We start from the raw sequence: 22,206 nt of genomic DNA on the forward strand, positions 1-22,206 counted from the left end.
GCAAATAAACCTTTTTCATAGTATTTTTATTTGTTAATTAACATTTCTTGGTGCAAGCTATTTTTCAGAACATTTTTAACAAATGCTTTCAAAAAGTGGAGGCTACATGTCCCCAACGTCCCCAGTGTAAATGGCCCTCCTCCTCCCTGCTCCCTCCCTCCAGATTGAGCTACTCCATGCTTACCGCTTCACCTCCACTCTCCTCCCCACTCAGCCCTGTCACTTTGTCACTAGTTAACACACACCTTCTCCTCTGCCTGGCAGTGGCCACAGTTCTCTGTGCCTGCATGTTAAAACTACCGCAGCCCCAGTAGCAAATATATCGGTTATTTTCATGCATTTGGCAGCATCCGTCTGAAGATCTTTTCTTTTTGGGGTGGGGTGGGGGCGTAACGCAAGAAACAGAGAGCAGAGGGGGTGGGGGCTAGTAAGAGATGTGATTGGGCCGGCCCAGTATCAGTATCAAAAATTACCCAATAGGCTGTTGGCCGATTTTTTAAACAGTTATAAAAATATATAATTTACGCATTGGCCCACCGGACATTTGTCCAGTATGCCAGATTACCAATCCAGCCCTGTACGGCGCATATGTAACACACTCACACTCTCAGTAGAATGCACATAACTCAGAAGATAGCTCGCAACCAGGTGAATTTCAGGTAGAAGAAAGGGAATTTGCGATCAAATGATGGCAAGGTAGAGCAGAACGAGAGCCACATGTTGAACAATGGCCTTTATGGAGCTTTCTGCCTAAAGCAGAATTGGCTGCTGTAGCGTGACCTCAGAGTTGCATCAATTCCGCTCTGACTGTCCGGACTGAGAAAAGGTTATGACGTCACATATGCGATGTAAGGGTTTGTGGTCTTTCTAGTTACGTATTTTCACGTCTTGTACTTTAATAGTTTTATGATAAACTGCGACTTTCATGACGTATCTTTTAAATTGACAAGCATCATATGTGCGATTCAGTGCACAATTCAAAAGGGATCAAAACATTTGCTGTCTCTGGCCATTGACTACCATACATATTCTTTCCAAAATAAGATCCCATGGTGGTAGGGACTTCAGCTCCCTAAAGCCTGACCTGAAGATATAGCAGAGACACTCAGGGACAACTCCTGTGGTGGAAACGGTATTGCCAAATCTATATCGGTGGACACATTTCTACTGTTGCATAGTGACCATATCGCCCAACCCTATGACATAGAAATAGAAAACAAACTAACTGTATTGGAAAGCTGCAGCTTTATGGAGCTTTATAGTGAGTTTAAGCTAATTGTTTTTCTGTCCAACATTACTGTTATGGTTTACTCTCACTGCTCTCATAGTGTCGGCTTTTTTTTTTTTCCCGCAGCAGGCAGCTGTTTTCAGTGAAAAAGCTCTAAAAACCCACTGTACACTACCTGTTCAGCAACAAACAGCAGGCAGACACAGTTAGAGACTAGCTAGTGAACATAGTGGAGCATTTAGCAGCTAAAGAGCAAGATATTTCCCTCAGGAGTTGGTAGAGACCAAGAAAGCAAAAAGAGAGTGCATATTGAATCAGGTGGCCACAAACAAGATGAATGATAATGTTGCTATATATATGCTAACAAGTTCACCATATCATTTTAAAAGTTGATGGATGGAAGGGAAATGTCAATGTTGTGTTCAAAAAGTGTTTCTGCTGTGCTGAAGAAAACCTACTAAGTTTAGTTATTAAAGAGTTTTAGCAAACATATGTTCTAAAGGCAAGCTATTTAACAATTCAATGACATAAACTCTTGTGTTTTTTTTTAATGAAATATTGTCTGTTAAGCCACTAACTTGGACAGCAGGGAAAAAAACATCCTCCAAAATGAAAAATTTGACCTGTACTTTAAATTTAATTCAATCCATTTCAAAGAGTAGGCAGAAAAAGTTGAATGCGGCTGTGGGGACTGACCTGTCCATGTCATAGTAGGCCACTTCTGTGTATATGTTGTTTGTTGTGCCATAACTCTGGAGCTCCATTATATAAAGAGAAGCATGTTTGGGAAAGCCAAGCTGTTCTATTAAATTCACTGGAAACGCCTCTGGGTGATTTCTGGCGTGCTATTATGCCACATAAATGTGATGGCAGTGGGAATGTAAATTTTTCATTATGTACACTTGTGCCTACTGAAGCCTGATAACAAGATCTGCCCTTTGTCATCCTCTGGCCATTGAACAGGCTTTATGTTGGCCCACTTATTCTGGCTGAATTATGATTCTGCTATGTACCTGTGGTTTCTAAATGTCTAAACCACCAAAATACAAACACACATGATGAATGGGAAGCATGTCAGTGCAATGATTTGTATATTGTCTTAACAACCTTTGTTTTCTCATAATCTGGAAATAATTATCTTGATGCAATAAACTTTGTTTTGTAGTGATGACAAAACAGTTTAGTTTTGACATTAACCAAAAGTGTTTTTGTGATCACTCGAATAAAAACATGTAAGATTCTACCGTGGTAATCATCAGCAGACATCACTGCCTTTAGTGATTACAGCTGCAGCACAACCACACTGAATCTCCCATAATGTTCCTGCAATGTTGTTTTAGTGATTGATAGTGAGCCTGTTGTAGTCGACAATAAGCTTACAGGAGTTTATAGCGACCAAATGACACAAGGCACTGCAATAATATAATTAGAGATTCATAATGTGCCTGTTTGACTGTGGTAGGGAACTGTTAGTTAGATTAGAGTTTGATTTAAATCTGTTAATTATCACACCAGAGTCTCACAAATGTTTTTATAACAATCACGAGAAGATAAATAAAGCCTGTTGTGTCATGGTCACAAAATAATTATTTTGTGATCCAGACATAATTGTTTTGGGATTACAAGCGAGGAAAGCATGTTAAGATCATTTGACGATCACAGTTAGCACCATAAAATGCACAGTTTGCATCTGACATGTTGACAATGCACTTTTGGCAGTTGTCAGATAAAGAAATTAATTATTTTTAATCATTAATGGAAGCATGTGAGATATTTCATAAATTCAAGAGGGTCTGTTAAAAAAAATTCAAATAGGAAAACTTGCACTTAAACTAAAGAATAGCAATTAAAATGATTTTCCAAGAAAGTGGTAATGTTTTATTATTTTACATATGTGTATAACTCAAAAATATAACACAAAGAAACAGCAAATCCTCAAATTGAAGAAGCTGGAACCAGCGAATTATTGTTGTGGGAGAATTTTCTGTTTGTTGACCAATGTATTAACTGACCGAAGTTTCAGCACAAGTTGGCATTTGTATTTTTTTATGTGATAGCTGATCATGGGCACAGACAGCAAACAAAGGGATCAAAAGGAAATCGATGCATCAAAGAACTATAATTAAACTGGGGACATTGTGCTTACATTATGTGCGAGCAACCATCAGACCATGAATATACCACAATTTTGAATCTTTTGTTTTCCAAGCTGCCTGGCAGCCATTTATTTCCCAGCTGTGAATAGCTCCTGCATTTCTTTATGGGACAAGAAAGACACACTCAAGCCTATCTAGCATGCTAGAGTGTAGCATGCCTTGCTCGCGCCATTTCCTCACAAATATGTTGGATCATGTCACACATTGTGCTCAGCAGTCCTCTAAAAGTCGATCCAAGATGTCTGTACGGGAATAAGGTCAGGGGTGTCCAACCAAAGCTCTGTCTCGTGTAAAGGTAGAAGCCACGTCGGACTCCCCACACAAAGCCCATATGCTATCCAGTAACTGCTCTAACACTCGTAACACCGCCCCACCCCATAGATGGACTCCTTGTTAACCCCCTTAGCAGACAACAAAAGATCTGACCTAGAACCCTGTCACCCAATCATGTCATACGTCACCTTTAGGATCAAAGTTCATCACGGGTCGCAGCATGATGCTCTTGTGGGGGTCAGAGATTAATGTGTTTGACCACTGCTCTCTTTCTCATGACATCACTGCAGCTTATCATCTCACGTTATAAGAAATAACTGATTGTTATGATAATATTAGCTGCAACTAACTATATGTTTTTTTTTATCATCAATCAGCTGATATATTGTCAGCTATTGATGATTTCACACAAAGGAAATGCTGGTGTCATGTGTCATGTCTATCATAGAGAGTCTAAAGTGATGTCTTTTTAGACAACTTCAAAAGTAACAAATAAATAACTTATTTTTGTTATTGTCAGGCAAGACAATATGGGACGGCTGTGGCTCAAGAGGTTGCCTGTTTATTTAAGATCGGCGGTTCAATCCCTGGCTCCTCCAGGCTGCATGTCAATGATACTGAACCCCGATTGCCCCTGGTGGCTGTTCCACCAGTGTATGAATGTGTGTGAATGGTGATTGCGATGTAGTGTAACAGCGCTTTCAGTGGTCGCAAAGACTAGAAAGGCGCTATACAAATACGGAGCATTTACAAAACCAGTAAGACAAAATCTCAAAGAGCAACAAGAGTAGACATGACTCAGCTATATAAAATAAAATTAATTAAATGCACTGAGTTGACAGCTTATTAGGTCAAACCTGTCTCCCAGCAAGCAGAAATGACATTTACATGTTACAAAATAGTTTTCCTAATTACACTGTAGTAAGAAATGTAACTGCTACCTGGATTATGTTCAGAGGCAAGTTTTTTGAGTGAATGAAGCATTACGTTTATGTAATGCAGTACCACTAATCACAGCCTCATAACAACCACACAGTTGAATCATCCCCTTTTGAATACAGTGTCTACTGACACTGAACATTATAATGCACATAAATCTAGACATTTCTGAAGGGCTTTTGTATTGGATTGTACAGTTTTTCCAACATGTAAATTAATCTGGACAACAAAGACGATTATAAAAAGACTGAAGACTGAAAAAAAAAGGCTTGTGAATATTTGTTTTTATATATTTATTTTGGTTATATATATATATATATATATTGGACTTAAGTATCTCACTTTATCAAGGTTCCCTGGGTCATAGTTTCTACAGCATTATTAGTAGTGAAGCTCATTTTCCCGAATTATACTGGGCCAATTTTATTTAGTTTATTGCTCTTTTTCTAAAGGCCAAAATCAAACTCACTCCAGAGCTGGATGGCTGGAAGGGACAAAAAGTTATGACGTCACAGTGGGAAAAGGAGAATACCATTTGGAAAAGAACAGCTGGGGCCACCAGCCAATGAACGGCTGGGTGGCAGAGACAGGGAGGGTCGGCAGAGGGGAGTGGGGCAGGAGCAGGGGGAGTGGTTATACTGGATACAAGAATGGAGGGGGAGGGGGTTGAGCTGAGCTGTGCGAGCAGTATAGTGCAAAAATAGTGACGCCTGAAGGAACTGTCGCCTCATCTCACTCAAATTTGGCAACAACACATTTCTGGGAAAGAAAGAAAGCATTTGCTGACACAACGGTTGCTCCTCCTTCAGCTCTGGCCAACCAATCATTGCTGGTTGGCACAAAACACATCACTCGCCAGCATGGGAGTGTCGCCACAGACACCAGATTTAAAAATTCTGGTATACTGCAAATGCAGAAAGATTACCTAGCGGTGATAGCCCTGTGTGAACTTGTTTGGCTGAAGATGTCAAAGACTCATATTCATTCACTTTAGTCAATATGTAAAGTAGCCTATTTACAGTACATCAAACGGCAAAGTGTTTACATCTGTAGGACAGCAACAAAAAGAAATGTGTTTTTCTGTTGTAATGTCTATCACTGATGTGCTGCTGTCATTGAAATCATGATGTTAGCAGGCTAGACAAAATAAAATGTCTGGATTTGATGACTTAGACTTTTAGATCGCATGTAATGAATATTTAATGAGCTGGGATCAGGCGTGCATGCAGCATCTTTAGCGTATGAAACATAAGGCAATATGACAGTCACAGCAGTGCTTTGCAAACATTATCACAGGAGAAAAACCTGTCTTCCTCTCCTCACCACCCCCACCTCCCTTTATGTCGGCCCCTCTCTACAGTTGCCCTGAACAGTCGGAACGGAGTGTCTCCAGCTGCTGTGGATGATGGTGACAGCAAAACAGCAGGAGTGGTGGAGACCAAGATTCCTGAAGGTGAACTTTTGCTGCAGGTCAGTATTAAAGCTGTATTTATTGTTACTATACTGTTTCTATTTACAATATATTGTAAAGTTATCATCTCTTTAATTGATTTTAGGTTAATATCTGAGATTGTTAAATATTAAATATGTTTTGAGAGACAACAATTGTTGTCGAGCAACTGTGTTGATTTAATTTGTGTCTGGGCAGCTCCTGTATTTTCTTTTTATATTCTTCTTTTCAAAAACTGCCCAAAATATATTCAGCCCAGTGACAGAGGCCCACATGGTCAGGGCAGCTCAATACACTCAAAATGTCTGGCACAGTCTGCTGTGCCCCTGTTTAACATTAGTTTACTGTTTAGTCAAGCGAGTCTGCTGCTGAACAGGTGGGTAAAACTTGTGCCTGGGACTTGACCTAAAGACAGCACTGGACTTATATACTGTAAAACGTAAATTAAAATCCTAGTTCTAATTAGACACCTGTCCCTTTTACTGGCCTGGTGTAGCTAGACGTTTTGACAACTAAACACAGGGCTCAATTAGAAGCCTGGTCTGGTTTTTATAGAAGTTCCCTGGTTGTATAAAACTCTTGAAGCCCACCTGATCGCCCACTCGAACTAGTTATTTGCTGCTTAGATTGCACATACAAATTTTTGAACTTTGGTCAATATGGTCATGCTATACGTCATCAGATTTGGTTAGATTCTGCAAAGTTCATTCATTCAGTTAAATATACGGAAACAATTCAGACTTACTGGTATGGTTAACAACTGAGACAAAAAAAGCCAGTTTTTTATACAAATTATAGTCATACTGGTTGAAATAATGATTGTAGGCTATTTCCCACCTTTGCTGAGCAATAGCTTTGTGCGAAAGGAATTAAAGGCCTATCCCAAATATAGGCAGGGTGAGTTCAGTAATTGTAGCAAATAAAAGCCTGGGCTATGAATTGAAGTTTTACAGGTGGGGGGTTATATTAAAAAATAAGATAATATTGGCCCAAGATTCAGATTAATCTGGTAATCTGGCATAATGGGCGTTTTCCCGTTGAGCCAACGCAACACATTGCCCACACAGTATGTGGCACTGTGCCACTAGAGGACGGTGTCACTGTAGTATTGGAATGAGATGTTAAACAATCGCAAAAAAGTGTAATATTTCCCATGTGTGCATACTTTTGGTAATAGAGTGTAGAAAATGACTAAACTGTGTCCTGATCATCTGACTTCTCTGACTGCTCTACTATGCTCTGTTGCAGTGATGTTGCTACCTCTAACGTATTTCTTTTAATGCTTTGTCTGGTTTACTATACGTGATGGTGAAGAGTTGCACCAGAGCCATATGTGCTATAATATGACAGAAACATTGGGTTCAGTTTGAAAATCTCCACATTTTGCAGGAATTTCAGGTCACAGTTCAGCTTTTAAAGAAAATTCAATCGACAGTGCTGCTGTTCATTCCATTAAAACTGGAGGGGGTTCTCCTGTCTCGTTTTGTGCCCTCTATGCTGTATGTGTGATTGAGTGGAGAGCGAGCTCGCTGGCTGCCAGATCTTTTTGGGATCTGCTGGAGTCATTGATTTTCCAGTCCAGTTCCTCCCAATGTGCATCACACTGGCATTCCAGGAGAGGAGAGGAAACAGCCGGTCCGCCATACCCGACCCTACCAGGGAGGTTTCATTATTATGATAAGCGTACATTTCCCCAGCTTGTTCATAATGAGAAATGAAAGCTCATTTGGTGATAAAGAGGGTGAGTGATCCACAGGGGGTCTCCTCTTCTTCTTCCCCCCGCTTATAATCGTTGGGATGAGAGGGGAAATGGACAGCAAGCAGTTCACAGGCTGAGGAATGTGAGTTTTATTCTGGAACTGAGCTGGTTTCTTTGCTGTTCGTCACATCAGACGGTGGTGAATTATAGAGGAGCTGTGAGCATATCAATTATTCAGAATCAGAAAATGGAGGAAACATGGCAGAATGTATTAATTGTGTGTTCACTTTTTAGTCATTGTTGAAAATAATCACACACAATTGGTTATTTTTGACAATAACTGACCTGCTCTGACAATGTAGATTGGCATTTTCTTTTATTAGTTTTATTTATTTTAATACAAAACATGTAAGCCATCACCCTTCTTTTGCTCATGCTCATGACTAAATCAAATCATTTGCAGCTGGGAGGTTAATGAGTGCACATCATGAGTACACAATCTGGTATTAAAGGATATGGCCTAATTTCTGATGGTTGCACAGCCTTTCACATCACATTGGGTTCCAGCAGCAACAGACCATTTTGGAATTATCCTAAATTTGAACAAACTTTGTGGGAAATTAAACAAGAGGTTAAATTATTTAGCTAGAGAAACTGAAAAACTGAAACTGAATTTAGCATCCATTTGGAGGATGTTTATGTGGAAGAACTCAACCTTGACATTTGGGTGTTTGTGTTTACTTTGGAGGAAGTGTGGCAGATAATTGCAGTGAATCACTGTTGTATTATCAAAAAGAATAACATGGCATCTCCAGTATTAGTCATGCTGGCACCCTGTGGGCTGATTTAGAAACGAAATGATTGCGCTCGTACAGATGTTTGTGGATGTGTGAGGACAGTTGTTAATGTGTTTGTGTGTTTGTTTACCGGGTGAGGGCACGTGTGTGTTTAGTGAGGTGGAAATGTTGGACCAGCTGTTCCCTTTTTAAGAGAAACAATGAGTGTGCGACATTTCACTTGACATGCTTCCACATTATCCTTTATGTCTCCTCCTACCCTTTCCTAGATCTTCATTCCCTTCCTTCCTACTTCCCATTGTTAGCCAAACAATTATATTACTGTAGTGCTGCATCACAAACCTGAATATTCACGCTGATAAACAACTGCAGCTGTGGCAAATGGAGGAAATTTTACAGAAATAAAAGACATAAAATAGTTCATATCAGTCAAAAGCTTATAAAGGCAAAATGTTGACAGGTGTCATATTGTATATAGCCATTCGCTTCATCTTTCTTGACTAATATCCACATGCATCAAGGAACAAAAAATATTATATAATATTGAAAATCCTTATGCAAGAAAAACATTGGTCTACATTGGTCTCTAATTTGTACTTGTCCATAATCACAATCATTCAAGCAGAACAATTATGGTAGGTTATAGTCATTTTTCCGTTTTTCACGAATCTATTATTAGGGGTATATAACATAGAAATTTATTTCCAGGATGAAAAACCCTTCAGATGTACCATCTCGTTTTCAAGAAACATACTGTAATATAAGACTACACAATATACAGCAAACATCAAACACACTTACAAAAGTAAACATTTAATACAAAAAGACACACTCACTCACGTGCAACAAAATCTAGACACTAAAACAGTAGAGTATAACAGTAAGTAACAACAATTAAGGATAATTAATAGGAGCAGTCTGTTGTTAGGTGAATGATATATGTGAGTGAACTCTGTAGAGCCACCGGGACCCCTGACTCTGCTGTTTTTCTTTATTGGTGTGTGCCAAAAATTGTGCTGAATCATTAGTAAAAGAAACGGTCTCTGCTAACTGTCTGTGTGCATCCTTTGTTTGACCCACAGGCTCTCAATGGTTTTGTCTTGGTCATCACTTCCAATGGGACCATTTTCTACTCCTCTCACACCATCCAGGACTACTTGGGTTTCCACCAGGTATTGCATTGGTGCCAGTCTTTTTCTTTATCTCTGACTTCTACTCCCCTCCAATAATTCTTTCATCACTCCTCAACAATGATAACACAATCAGAATAAGAAATTGAAACAGCCTAGGGGTAAGGAGAATCACTCTAATGTGGTGAAGACATGAGCGAAATCCACACTGTGATGTGGGTCGCCAGAGCTCATATACCATCAACACCTGTGGTTTGACTTGCAGTCTGTATTTATTAGCTTTGTCTCCCAGGAAGGGCAGATGTGTCTCCATAATCAGGAGACTCTTGAGAGAATATGATGAGCATGAAGAGAGTCAGGTGATCAACAGATACATCCAATGAGAATGGTTTCCTTTCCAGAAGGTAAATTGCGAGTAATATGAAACCATCAGACGGAGCGGAAGGAAAATTAAATTGTGTTCTACATCAGTAGTGCCATAGCAATTTAAATTTGCTCAACTTTCTTTGGGAGCCTCCAAAATACTGGGGCCATGGGGTTGAGCTCCAGTAAACCTATATATTAAAGTAGTTCCTGGGTCCAAATGCTTACAGTGTAAGAATAGGGCTAGTGCTTGCTTGGCTACCTTGTCTGTTACATGTCCATCATCATGCCCGCGACATTCAAGAAACTCGCTTTCAAAATCAGACAATTGAGTAGTTTTGGCACGTGGGAGAAATTTGCCTTCAGGGCTTTCTGTCAGAAAGGTTTTCTGCCTTTCTATGTTTCTAAACTTAACCAAGTTGTGTTGGTGCCTAACCAAATAGGAAGGCTTTCTGGCAGAAAGCCCTGAGGGCAAACTTCTCCCATGTGCACATGTTCCAGCATCTTGTTGGATTGCCAGTGGTGAAAGAAAATCATGTAAACAAGAGCTTGTAGCTGCTGTAACTGCACACACAGTTGATGCCTATGCTTTAGAGCGTACTTGAAAACAGATCAATTTGGGATTTTAACATATTAATTAACATTTGAACCCATCATGTTTAGCATCATGATTTAATTACATCATTCCTATTAAATCTTGCTTACATTTTCAGAAACATAGTTAGACACAGAGAGGTGCAAATCCATAGAGGCACATATGTTATCACATTCAACATGTTGAAGCTCTGTTTCAGCAACTGATACATGGGTCTGGATTGAAGGCTTGCGTGCAGCATCTGATGGGAGCAGTTCAGGGGTCTTGTTTGATCCATTGGTCTGGTCCCTGCATGGTGCACAGTCAGAGGCTCAAACAACAGCACCTGACCTGACCTATTTATAGCTTGGCATTTTGTATAAACCACCAGTCACAGCAGAGAGCTGCAGTAAACAACACATCTCTGCCCCACAGCTCAACTGAGCAGCACACACTGAGACTCTTTGGACAGCTCAGTGCACCTATGCACTCATGTTTTGAAGAAGTAAACACTGCGGGGAGAGTTTGAAGAAGTAAACACTGCAGGGAGAGTTTGAAGAAGTAAACACTACAGGGAGAGTTTTCTCATACATACTGCTGAAGGCACAAACACTGAGCTTATGGAACTACTGCTACTACTTGCTACTGCTGCTGCTACAACTACAACACTAATACCACTGACTGCAAAAACTTTAGAGTAGCACACCCAGGTGACTAGTAACTTGTCCATACCATGCAACACCCCCAAACACCCTGGAAACCACCAAGCAACACAATGAACATCCAAATAAACATCCCTCTGAACCGCTATGCCCCAGAAACAACAAATACACTAATCTAGCAGTGCCTTAGCTGCCATGTAGCAACACCTTAGTTATGCCTAACTATGAAACATTCTATGAGGACAACCAGCTACCAGCTAGTGACGTTCTGACAGCAAACATCCATGGCAGATATTTCAACCTTTTGTAGTTTGTATTCATTGCTCAAAGAAACACCCATTCCCATTGTGCATAATCAACTGGATATGGCATAATGATGGCACCATGATTAAGGAAAGGTAGTTACAATGTAAAGAAACTTAATATTAACCCCTTTTGTTTGTCATTGCTATGTTGAAAGCCACTTGACAGCATGTGCCAGCTATTAAGAGGTAATCAACTCTTTAATATCAAGATGAATGAGGAGACATTTTCTGAGTCCAACCTGCAGGGGCATCAGTGTAGAAGACCGGAAAGATGATTTAATAAGACAAAGAAAGCTATCTAGTCACTCTGACAATGAATGGCACACAGACAAGCTGCATTGATGAGGAGGAGCAGTAAAAAACGGAAGCTATTCAGGGAGATGATAGACAAACAGTATAGATGGGATTGACAAACTGATGACTGCAGTGCAGTCTGATATGGTTCATATTTTTATAATGGGTTTGTTGCTTTTTATTTTTCTGGTGTATAATTTTATCTACATCCTGTATGTCTCTACTTGCATGTAACTGGTTTATTTTAGCATAAGATCATTCTTTCCCTCTTTGTTTTTTCTCAGACGGATGTCATGCACCAGAGTGTGTATGAGCTGGTCCATACAGAGGACCAGCAGGAGCTCAGGAGAAACTTGCACTGGGCTTTGAATCCTCCTGCCGCTGCATCTGCCATTACGCAGGACTCCCCCCAAGGTGATCACTCTCTGTACCTACATGAGTCTGTTATTAAGAACACAACAAAACTGAGAGATCCTGGTAGGACTGAATACAGGTTTCTAAACTGAAAACCTTGTTTGGGCAAACACACCAGATTAAGGCATAATCATATTTGCTGGGAGGTTGGTTTGTTGAGATGAGGGTCAGTTTTATTTGACCTTGGTTCCTAGTAGTGTTTGCAAAATTGATTAGTAATATTTTGCAAAGTTTGCAAGGATTCATGGCCATCTTTTGCAGACGCTTTGTACAAACCTTTGGAATGACTCCTCTTTTTGCATCACCAGTTCCTATAAGTCACTGTACACTGACTATGGATAAGTACCTCACACTACTAGAACTAACCCTTTAAGCTATTAAACCATCCTCAGGTCAGGTCACGACCCTTGTAATCTTCACTGTGGCTTAAGAGGCGAAGATCCCAGATCTGTATTTGTGTTTTAAGATGCTTATGGTTGACACAACAAACCCACTCCTGTACTGAAAAACATTATTCCTTTAATTGCAACAAATGCTGTTGCTTGGTGAGTTAAGACAGACTTCAGGGCTCATTACATAAGTGCATTTCGTACAATGTAGGGCAGCTGATATGAGACAACAACCAGTCCAGCTCAAGAATAAATACAGAGTGGCATGATGCGGGGCCACTGTTTGTGCTCTTAATTTTCACATTTGTGACCTTAAGGGATTCTAACACACCAGGACCGTTGCACTGATGTACAAACTAATCATCTTATTTTTTTGTAATCTAAGTAACAGTGAAATGGTGGTTAGAGCATCTTTGGCTTTCATAATGTGACATATTTACAACTGAAACTAAGTAGTTTGTGAGCTGAGGATCACTTCCAATACCAGTCAAAATCAGAGCGATAGGGAGCTGTATAGAAATACAAAGTTGTAGAGAATTGTTGAATGTTAAACTAACTATACTTTATAGTCAGTGTCACTAACATCAGCTTGTACTTGTTGTAATTACAGAGATGGAACCGGACAGCAGCTCAGCTGTGGTCACCTACAACCCTGAACAGCTTCCCCCCGAGAATTCGTCCTTCCTGGAGAGGAGCTTTATGTGTCGCTTTCGCTGCCTACTGGACAACTCCTCTGGCTTTCTGGTTGGTTAAATGTTCCAACAAAAGAGAGAAAACCTGCAGGATGAATGTATATTTTTACCAGAGCTTGAGACATGAGAGTTTGGACTTGTGACCTGTTTGCTGCAAATAGTGCTGCATGTCTGTGTGGGACTGTTCTTTCATGCAATGGTTTTCATAGACATACAGTCCAGCATGATTTCCCAAAATTTGCACCTGCTCCCACAGATGTACCATTTCACTCGTGATGCCTGATAATTATTTTTTCTTCACTGTTGTGAACCGTAAATAAGACATATGTAGCTCTTTTAGATTATAGGCAAGGCAAGGCAAGTTTCTTTGTATAGCACATTTCAACAACAAGGCAATTCAAAGTGTGGGTGATGGTGGTGAAATAGAAAATAATATAGAAATACTACAGCGCTCATTAAACTGTTTTTAAGAAAAATTATCAAAAACATAGGTCTTCTTAAATGCCTTTAAAGGTTTAAAGCTTGAGAGAGGAAGAGCTAAAGGATTGTTTCCTTTAGGGCTGACCCCGAATAGTCAAAGGTTCAATGCTTTGATGGGCGGAGCCTGATTCGACTGTCAATCTCACAGTCGAAGCTTCGCAGTGAAACAAGGATCATGCCATTTTGGCGATATGGGGGTGCTCAATGTCTGATTTTACATAGAACTACCAGTTTTCTCCCAATAACAGCCTATTACAATACACATTTCAACGTTTAATGCTGTAAATAAACATGCAAAAAGAATAAAACATTCAATAAATGTTTTAAGTGCTTAAATAAATCCAAAGTTGTAACCCTAACCCTGGGTCGTCAGTGCACATGTGTAGGCCTAAAGTGTAGGTAGTGGCAGAAGAGGAACACTTGCTGAAGAGACCGAGCCCCGGCTTCACTGGTGTTGTGCCCAGTTGTCCGCACCTCGTGGTACTTTCGGATAACTCACCATTGATGAACCACACAAAAAATATTATATCGTTTTTAAATAGTCGGCTATTTGAATTAGAGAGAGAGAGAGAGAGAGGGAAAACGGTCTTCAAAAAGCCTCAGTTTAGTTGGAAATGTACAGTGTAAGTTGAATGAATAGAGACTGCAGCTCTGCAGCTTCTCAAGATTAAAGCGAAGCTACCATGTGTAACAGTCGACTATAGGCAAGACTTGACGATTCTGATTCGACTATGTAAATCCTTAGTCAGGGACAGCCCTAGTTTTCTTTTCTCTCTTATAGTTTACAGTATGTGGTGTGTGTGTGTGTGTGTAATGAGATGGAAACATTATTTTTATCTACATTTTTGTTAAAAATGTAAGCGTTCAGAACATATGCAGTACATGGATGGACAGCAGAGAATTGAGAATTGGATTACACTGAAAGCCATGGGCTTCATATAAATACAGTACAGTAGTGGCACTAGATAGGAGTGCATCATCCTAAAATACACCTCCATCACATTTATTGTGATACCCATGGAAACATGTCAATCATAGTAATGCCTTGCAATGGTAGTTGCTAATAATGGATTATTAAGCGAAAGTAAATTTAGCTACTGTGGGGATAAATGGGGCTCTGCAGTCTCTCAGATATTAACCCATTTGAAGGACTTATACAAAATACTATTTTAACAATTTCCTTTGTTTTCCTTTTTTACAGGCTTTGAACATCCAGGGCAGACTGAAGTTTCTGCATGGACAGAACCAGCGGCAGGAAAATGGAGGAAAGGCCCCGCCTCAGCTTGCCCTTTTTGCCATTGCAACTCCCCTGCAGCCTCCATCCATCCTGGAGATCAGGACCAAGAACATGATCTTCAGAACCAAACACAAGCTGGACTTCACACCTACTGCCTGTGACGCAAAGTAGGCTAACACTTTGCTAACTGACATGCAACAGTGACATGAACACACCATACATGTAACATTTGTTTGTTCTCAGTCCTTTGTGTTTTATGTGCCGTATCACTAGTATTGTCACTTGGCTGGTTAAGATGATTGATTCTTGTGAGGATAAAGTAATAGTACCAGGAATTCATTTTACATTCATTTGGAGATGCTTCACAATTAGGCTGATTGAATGGATAGCACGTGTGGGTTTTTTTCCCTTTGTATTTGTTTTGCTGCAGTACTTTGATGATCAATCACCAGATATGGATGTAAGCTGTGCCGTGTACTAATAACAATGTTTTGAAAATAAATTGTGTATTTTTTAAACAGGGGGAAGATAGTACTAGGGTACACAGAGGCAGAGCTGCGGGTACGAGGATCTGGCTATCAGTTCATCCATGCAGCAGATATGTTGCACTGTGCAGAGAACCATGTCAGAAGTAAGTTTTATTAGCGTGCCCCCGTGGCTTAGGGGGTTAAGACAACGATCATAAACCACAGCGTCCTGGTTTGAGTCAGGCTGGGGACCTTTGTTGCATCTGTCTCTCCCTCATTTCCATCATCACTATCTAATAAAGTCCATAAAAAGCAAACCAAAGTGTTTACCACATATTAGTTAGGAAAGTGAAAATCACATTATATGTTGTGCAAAAAGTGGTGAAAGTGCCTTTTTTTTGACAATGAAACTCTCTTCACCTCACAGAATGCAGTATTCTCCAAACACTTTGATGAGGGTCATTTCAAGACTTTACCCATGTAAACACATTTTAAGGGTCATTTTATGCCTTACAGTAGACAGTAGAGAGCTGACATGAAATGATGGGTGAGCAAGAGAAGGTTGACGTCAAACCACGGCCACTGCAATTACCTGGTTAGTGCCTTAAACCCCAGTACCACAAGGACACACATGATTTATCACATTTTTAGGTCACTTCATTTGCTAAGAGATTATTGTTATGTAGCCTGGAGCTGTTTAATTACGAAGAGAGTATGTAAAAAGAATACATCCATCTTTGATGTTTTTCTGACAGAAACAAGTTGCTATTTTAGATTTAGTGCTGTCAAAAAAAGTTGAGAAGATCTGGTCCAACCTGGTCAGAGAGTTCAGACAGCTTTCGCAAGTAATCCTGCTGGATTACGGAGCAGATAGAGCAAAGCTGTAGAGCTGCCAGAGGAGAGGATATAGGTCTCACAAATCCACTGCATGAGCAAAGCATCAGAGATGATCCATACAACAGCACCAACACACAAACACTTCAGAGGTCAGATATGTTACTAACCACTCTCTCCTGACTGTAGGGCAAAGGTCAGTGTTTTTTCATCAAGTAGAACTTCTACACGAAAGGGCCAGCTGATCTCCTCTGTTCTAACAGTGACTGTTGAAGTGGGGCTTTCAGTAGGTTCATATTCATTTTGTAATACAGTTTACTTCTTATAACTGTGTTTGTGTTCCATATTTGTAGTGATGAAGACTGGAGAGAGTGGTCTGACTGTGTTCAGGCTCCTCACCAAGGAGAATCGCTGGAAATGGGTCCAGGCCAATGCCAGGCTGGTGTACAAGAACGGCAAACCAGACTACATCATCGCGACCCAGAGGCCTCTTTTGTATGTTCCTATTTGTTTATGTTGTGGTTTAAACCTACAAAATTTACCAGTTGTATTCAAAGACAGACAAAACAAGTTTACAGCAACAAAACTTATATAATACACTGCACATGTATATTAAACATGTTTGATCATATTTATGCAGGGAGTTTAAGAGTTTATCTGAAGAGGGAAGTGGGTCTTGTTTTCAGTTACGATGTGAGACTTCTAAGACACCTTGAGTCATGGAGAGCCAAACCAGCAACATAGCTAGAAACTTTGATCCTTTGTAAATGAATTGCCACGACGACGTCCCCACACAATAATCATGTTTTCTGTCTTTACAGGGATGAAGAGGGAGGAGAACACTTACGTAAGCGCTCCTTGCATCTACCTTTTACCTATGCTACAGGTGAGGCCCTACTCTACCAGTCCAACCATCCCATTGCGGGCTTTAGAGATGGAAGCATTGAGAAAAATGGCAGTAAGTCAAAGAAGAGTCGGACTGACAGGCTGATAGGCGATGGTGTAGACCCTGGCTCTCTTCTAGGGGCACTCATGAGTCAAGATGAGTCAGTATACGTTTGCCAGCCTGCCGTGGAGCCCAAAATGTCCTTCCACAGCAGCTTCTTTGGAGACCAAATGGGCTTCTCTGACTCTGAACCTTCCAGCTTGCACAGGAGCTGGGAAGGGCCGAGCAATGGTGTGCTGGGTGCAAGCATCACAGGGCTAGGCACCAGCTTTGACCCACTGCTGGCTACTCTGGACTCCCTCTCCCTTGAGGGCCAAGGGGTTGTGGACTCAGAAGAGGCTGTTTGTTCGAATGGCGAGCTGTTTGGAGCTCTGGAAGGGCTGGGGCTAAGTGCAGAAGACCTGGAGCTGCTGCTGCTGGATGAGCGGATGATCAGAGTTGAGATGGACCCTGAACGTGTGCCCACATTGGACGACTTGCTCACAAACGATGAGATTCTGTCATATATCTATGACTCTATAGAGGGTAAAACTGATTCCACAGAGCATGGAGGACAGGTGCCTCCCAGTACTGCCTCAGCAACAGCCACCACAGTGTTAATACCTGAGAGCGATCCCACCTCTAACACTAATGTGCAACTGCAGTTTCCCCAACATAAGAGCTCCCAGGTGGGGCAGGCTCCCATCGTCCAGCTCTCCCAGCAGATGCAACAGCACCTCAACTTACGTCCAGGTAAAGTGGCAGATGACTGGGGCCAGCAGAGTGACCATTTGGCTAACATGATAGTCAACGGTGAGCTGCTGGGGCAAAATCAATCGATTCCGAATGGACAATGGACAGCCCAAGACATTCTACTCAGTGCAGGGATACCACTGGGACACTGTGACACACAACAGACTATTTTCAATGGCAAGGTTTCAGAACTGGATGGTGAGCTTCACCAGCAGCAAACGCATCCACGCTACCTTCAGCAGCAGCAGCAGCAACAACCCATGATGCAGAACCATCTGTCACAGCAGTGCCATGCCAAACAGAAGGCAGCCAACCTCAACGGACTGTGTGGCATCTCCAGCACAGAGCATTCAGTGGGGAAATCCCAGTGGCAGGACTATGAATTCAGGGAGAGTCTAGGCAGCAACCCCTGCCTTGATAACAGCCAAAAACCTCTGACAAACACCTCACTAGATTCTTGCATGGATTATAGCATGCCTGATATTGACAATCCGGATTACGCTATAAGTGGAAATGGTTTGTTTGGGAGTAGTGGACAACAGCATGGGGCTGAGACCACAGTTTCATCGTTCCAGGGAATGAACCATAAACGGCAGCAGGAGCAGATCACAGTCCCTTTGGCCCAGGTCATCTCCAGTCTAACACAGTGCCCTCCCCCCAACGCCTCCCTGGAGCAGATCCTAGGAGTGAGCAAGCCTTGCCGGCAGTTGGACCACTATGGCATAGTGACCACTGAGATCCCTCATGAGCCCAGTCCCAATAAGGTGAGGTTGCTGAAACACCTTGACATCTTGTGGTGCCAGAATCACTTGGTAAAATTTTTGTTAGTTGGGAAGTTAATTCTTAAATTTTGGGAAAACTATGTGTAACAAAGTAATATAAGCATAGTATCCAGCTACTCAATAACCCATACTGTTGGGAAAATGGTTCTCAAACCTTTTCAAAATCTTCACTGTGTTATCATACATTATTACTATCATGTTTTTTAGTAGCCACACTAGTAGTGGTGCTGTAGGGGTCTGTCTTATACCTTGGTCTTGAGCTGCAATGATTAGTCGATTAGCTGATCAAAATAAAATTAACTGGCAACTGTTTTAATAATCAATTAATCATTTAAATAATTGGTATTATAATATTTAGTAAATAAAAGTAAAAATGCCAGACATTTGCTGATTCCGGGGTCCTCAAATGCAAGAATTTGTTGCTTTTCATGGTGCAACAATATAGTAAAATTCAGACTGTTGGTCGGACAAAACAAGACATTTATTGACGTCACATTGTGCTCAATAAAATATTGTGATTTGCATTGTCTAACAGCTTTCTGATGTTTTACAGATCCAACTAATTGATGATGAAAATAATCGTTAGTTGCAGCCCTACTTTGGTCCTTAGTGAATTGTCGTGGCTTTTGAATGGGATGTTGTGTATTTTAGTGCAGGCAGGACGAATCTCATTTACGTGATCTGCATAATTTTCATGCTCAGCTCAAATTTTTCACTTTTCACACCAACATTACATGTTTAAATACCTAAATAACTAATGACAAATTCTGTAGATATTCAGGACATACAGAGGGTGAGTCAGAGGTGTACTTACATTGCAGTATTTATCCCATTCTTAAAAATGTTTGTAAAATAGTTTACTGTATGGCACCCGGTTTACATACTTTTGTCTTATCAAATTAATAACATACACCCAAATTTACAGAAAATATCAATAACATATTTCAAACGTTATATAGTACAGTACAGTACATTATACATTATACTACATTATACTTCAGCAGAACTGAATCAAATGAAATTAATTAGTGGTGGCAGGCCTAATATGTCTATATGCTGGAATAGGAAAATAGTTGCCAATCCAAAGCAGAAACATAAGAAGAGGCACAGAGCTGTCTTTCCTCTACATTTGTGTCTTGTTTGTTTTGTTCATTTAGGGTCATTGCTCAAAGATTTGAAGATTGAAAAGACATGATGTGCTGGCGCAATTTGTTTTCTCTCTCTCTTGTATCTCTGACCTACAAAAAAATGGAAGATGTTTTTATTTGTTTCAGAGACAAAGGGTTTGCAGACAGAAGAAGAAGCGATGTATCAGGTTTAGTTAATGTAATGCAGAGTTTCTCCTTACCAAGACCAAGACTGTTCAAAATCTATCCAATAAATACCAGTTTATTAAGCAGAACATTTGATTTGTAATAGTATTTCTATATGTTTCTCTGCTAGAGAATAACAGCTACCAGCAACAAAACTGTATGTTGAGAGATTCAAATCTACATAACAGCGGTTCTATTTTAAGACCATACTACGTATATTACTGTGTTACTTCCAGCTGTCTGTATCCACGATGTCCTCTTGCCTTGTGCAGATGGAGAATGGCTGCATCCTGAACAGTACTTACCCAGGGGGCTGTGCTTTGCCCAATAGGAACGGAGCAGCGCCCCCTACTGTGCAGATGCCCGCCCCTGAGACTTTGTCCAGCCTTCCCGACCCACCAGCCACCGGCTTCTACCTCTGACCAGCTGACCGGGAACAGTCATGCAGCAGGACACTGTTAATGGCCAGAAACACACAATGACTGGACCAGCCTTATACATCTAGATAACACAACAAACAAAGCTTAATAAACGTAGGCCTATATGTTTTTCTTTCTTTCTTTCTTTTGAATTTGAAATTTTCTTTTATGGGAGGAGGGGATCATTGTGTTATATTTCAAGTCATATTATCATATGAGTCCTTTGTTTACAATAATGCAGTAAGGAGTGCTCAGTTGAGTTTATTTTAATAAGTAATATAGAGAGGTAAATATGAGTTTTTAAAGCTGAGTTTTACAAACATGCGTTCAGATACAACACGAAGCACAATTTAGATTAAGAGGCAACAAATATTATAAATAGTTGTATACCCTTTTTAAGGGTTAATTTAATTAATTATTATTCAATATTTAAACATTATACATCTATCATTTAATGTGAGATATTTTTTTTATATTTTGGATGTAATGAAAGAACACGATAACACAAGGAACAAATCTCTTAAAAATGGTTATTGGTGGTTAGGTTATTAATACCAGTGGACGCTGAATATAAGCCAGAAAAAAAAATTCAAGTTGACATTTGCAGGTTCCAGCTTCTGTGAATGTCAGGATTTGCTGATTTTCTTTGACTTATTGAGAAGCTGATTTATTATCTTTCAAAACAAGACATCTGTAAACATCATGTTTGACTCTATATCCGATAATGATCATTTTTGGGCATTTTATATACAAAGTGATTAATCAAGAAAATAACCAGCAGATTTATCTATAATAAAATCTGTCATTGGTTGCAGCCCTAAATTGTCAAATGCAAAAAAAGGCAAAAAGATGCTGACAAAATGAGGTTGCAATGAGAGATTGTTGTATTTCTCCACTTCATGAATGTACAGACACGGGAGCAGAAAGGAGAGAGTCTGGAATATTAGTATATGAGCAAACATCAGATGCAGTTCTTTATCATGTGACTTTATTATTAGATTATTATTATACATTTTTTTCTGATTTTTAGGGTCAGGTTATTTTGATTCGCGTTGTATCTGAACGCACCATAAAACACACATAAACACACACTCTGTCCCTGTCAGTTCAACTCCAACGTGATTACAGCATCTCATAGTTTTCCGTCATGCTACAAGAATGTAATCTCTCAGTGTTCACCAATTTCATTGTTGAACAGATTTACTTGTCAATGATGAGATTGATCTATATATGTTTGAAAAAAGTATTGAATATGGAAATTATGGCTGAATATATCCTGCACTTTACTTCAAGCACCCACTTAATGCAGATCTGTAGTCAGGGATGCTGGGCTTCATAAAAACAACAGATGCTGTTTATCTATAAAGCTACTGATGCAAAATGGACCAGTTTGCATTTGAATTATTATTTTGAGGTACATTTCAGGTGATGGGTTAATGTCCTCACAAGCACAAACACTTCTGTACAATTGTTAGTGTCATTATGTTTTCGCCACTTGAATTATTATTATTTTTGTTGTTGTTGATAATGTTGATAATCTTGGACCTCTGGATGAGTTTTTTCTTTTTATTATGGTCATTGTTAAAAGTTTAACTTGACTCGATTATTTTCTGTATTTATTCATGTCCTAC

General features: G+C 40.1%; 1 protein-coding gene across 1 annotated transcript in view; it reads left to right on the forward strand.

Moving 5' to 3' along the window:
- LOC119904531 (aryl hydrocarbon receptor-like) overlaps window positions 1-21,662 on the forward strand; it is a 44,406-nt gene extending 22,744 nt beyond the window's left edge. Inside the window, exons 3-11 of the mRNA XM_038721294.1 lie at window positions 5,957-6,066; window positions 9,625-9,714; window positions 12,155-12,284; window positions 13,284-13,417; window positions 15,047-15,249; window positions 15,604-15,713; window positions 16,737-16,878; window positions 17,205-18,825; window positions 20,429-21,662. Coding sequence (XP_038577222.1) covers window positions 5,957-6,066; window positions 9,625-9,714; window positions 12,155-12,284; window positions 13,284-13,417; window positions 15,047-15,249; window positions 15,604-15,713; window positions 16,737-16,878; window positions 17,205-18,825; window positions 20,429-20,578 — 2,690 coding nt within the window. The 3' untranslated portion in view covers window positions 20,579-21,662. The remainder of the gene's footprint in view (window positions 1-5,956; window positions 6,067-9,624; window positions 9,715-12,154; window positions 12,285-13,283; window positions 13,418-15,046; window positions 15,250-15,603; window positions 15,714-16,736; window positions 16,879-17,204; window positions 18,826-20,428) is intronic.
- Window positions 21,663-22,206: the final 544 nt, after the last annotated feature.

This window comes from Micropterus salmoides, unplaced genomic scaffold, assembly GCF_014851395.1.
Source record: "Micropterus salmoides isolate LMB-PRFRI ecotype aquatic unplaced genomic scaffold, ASM1485139v1 Ms_hic_scaffold_15, whole genome shotgun sequence".
Lineage (NCBI taxonomy): Eukaryota > Metazoa > Chordata > Actinopteri > Centrarchiformes > Centrarchidae > Micropterus > Micropterus salmoides.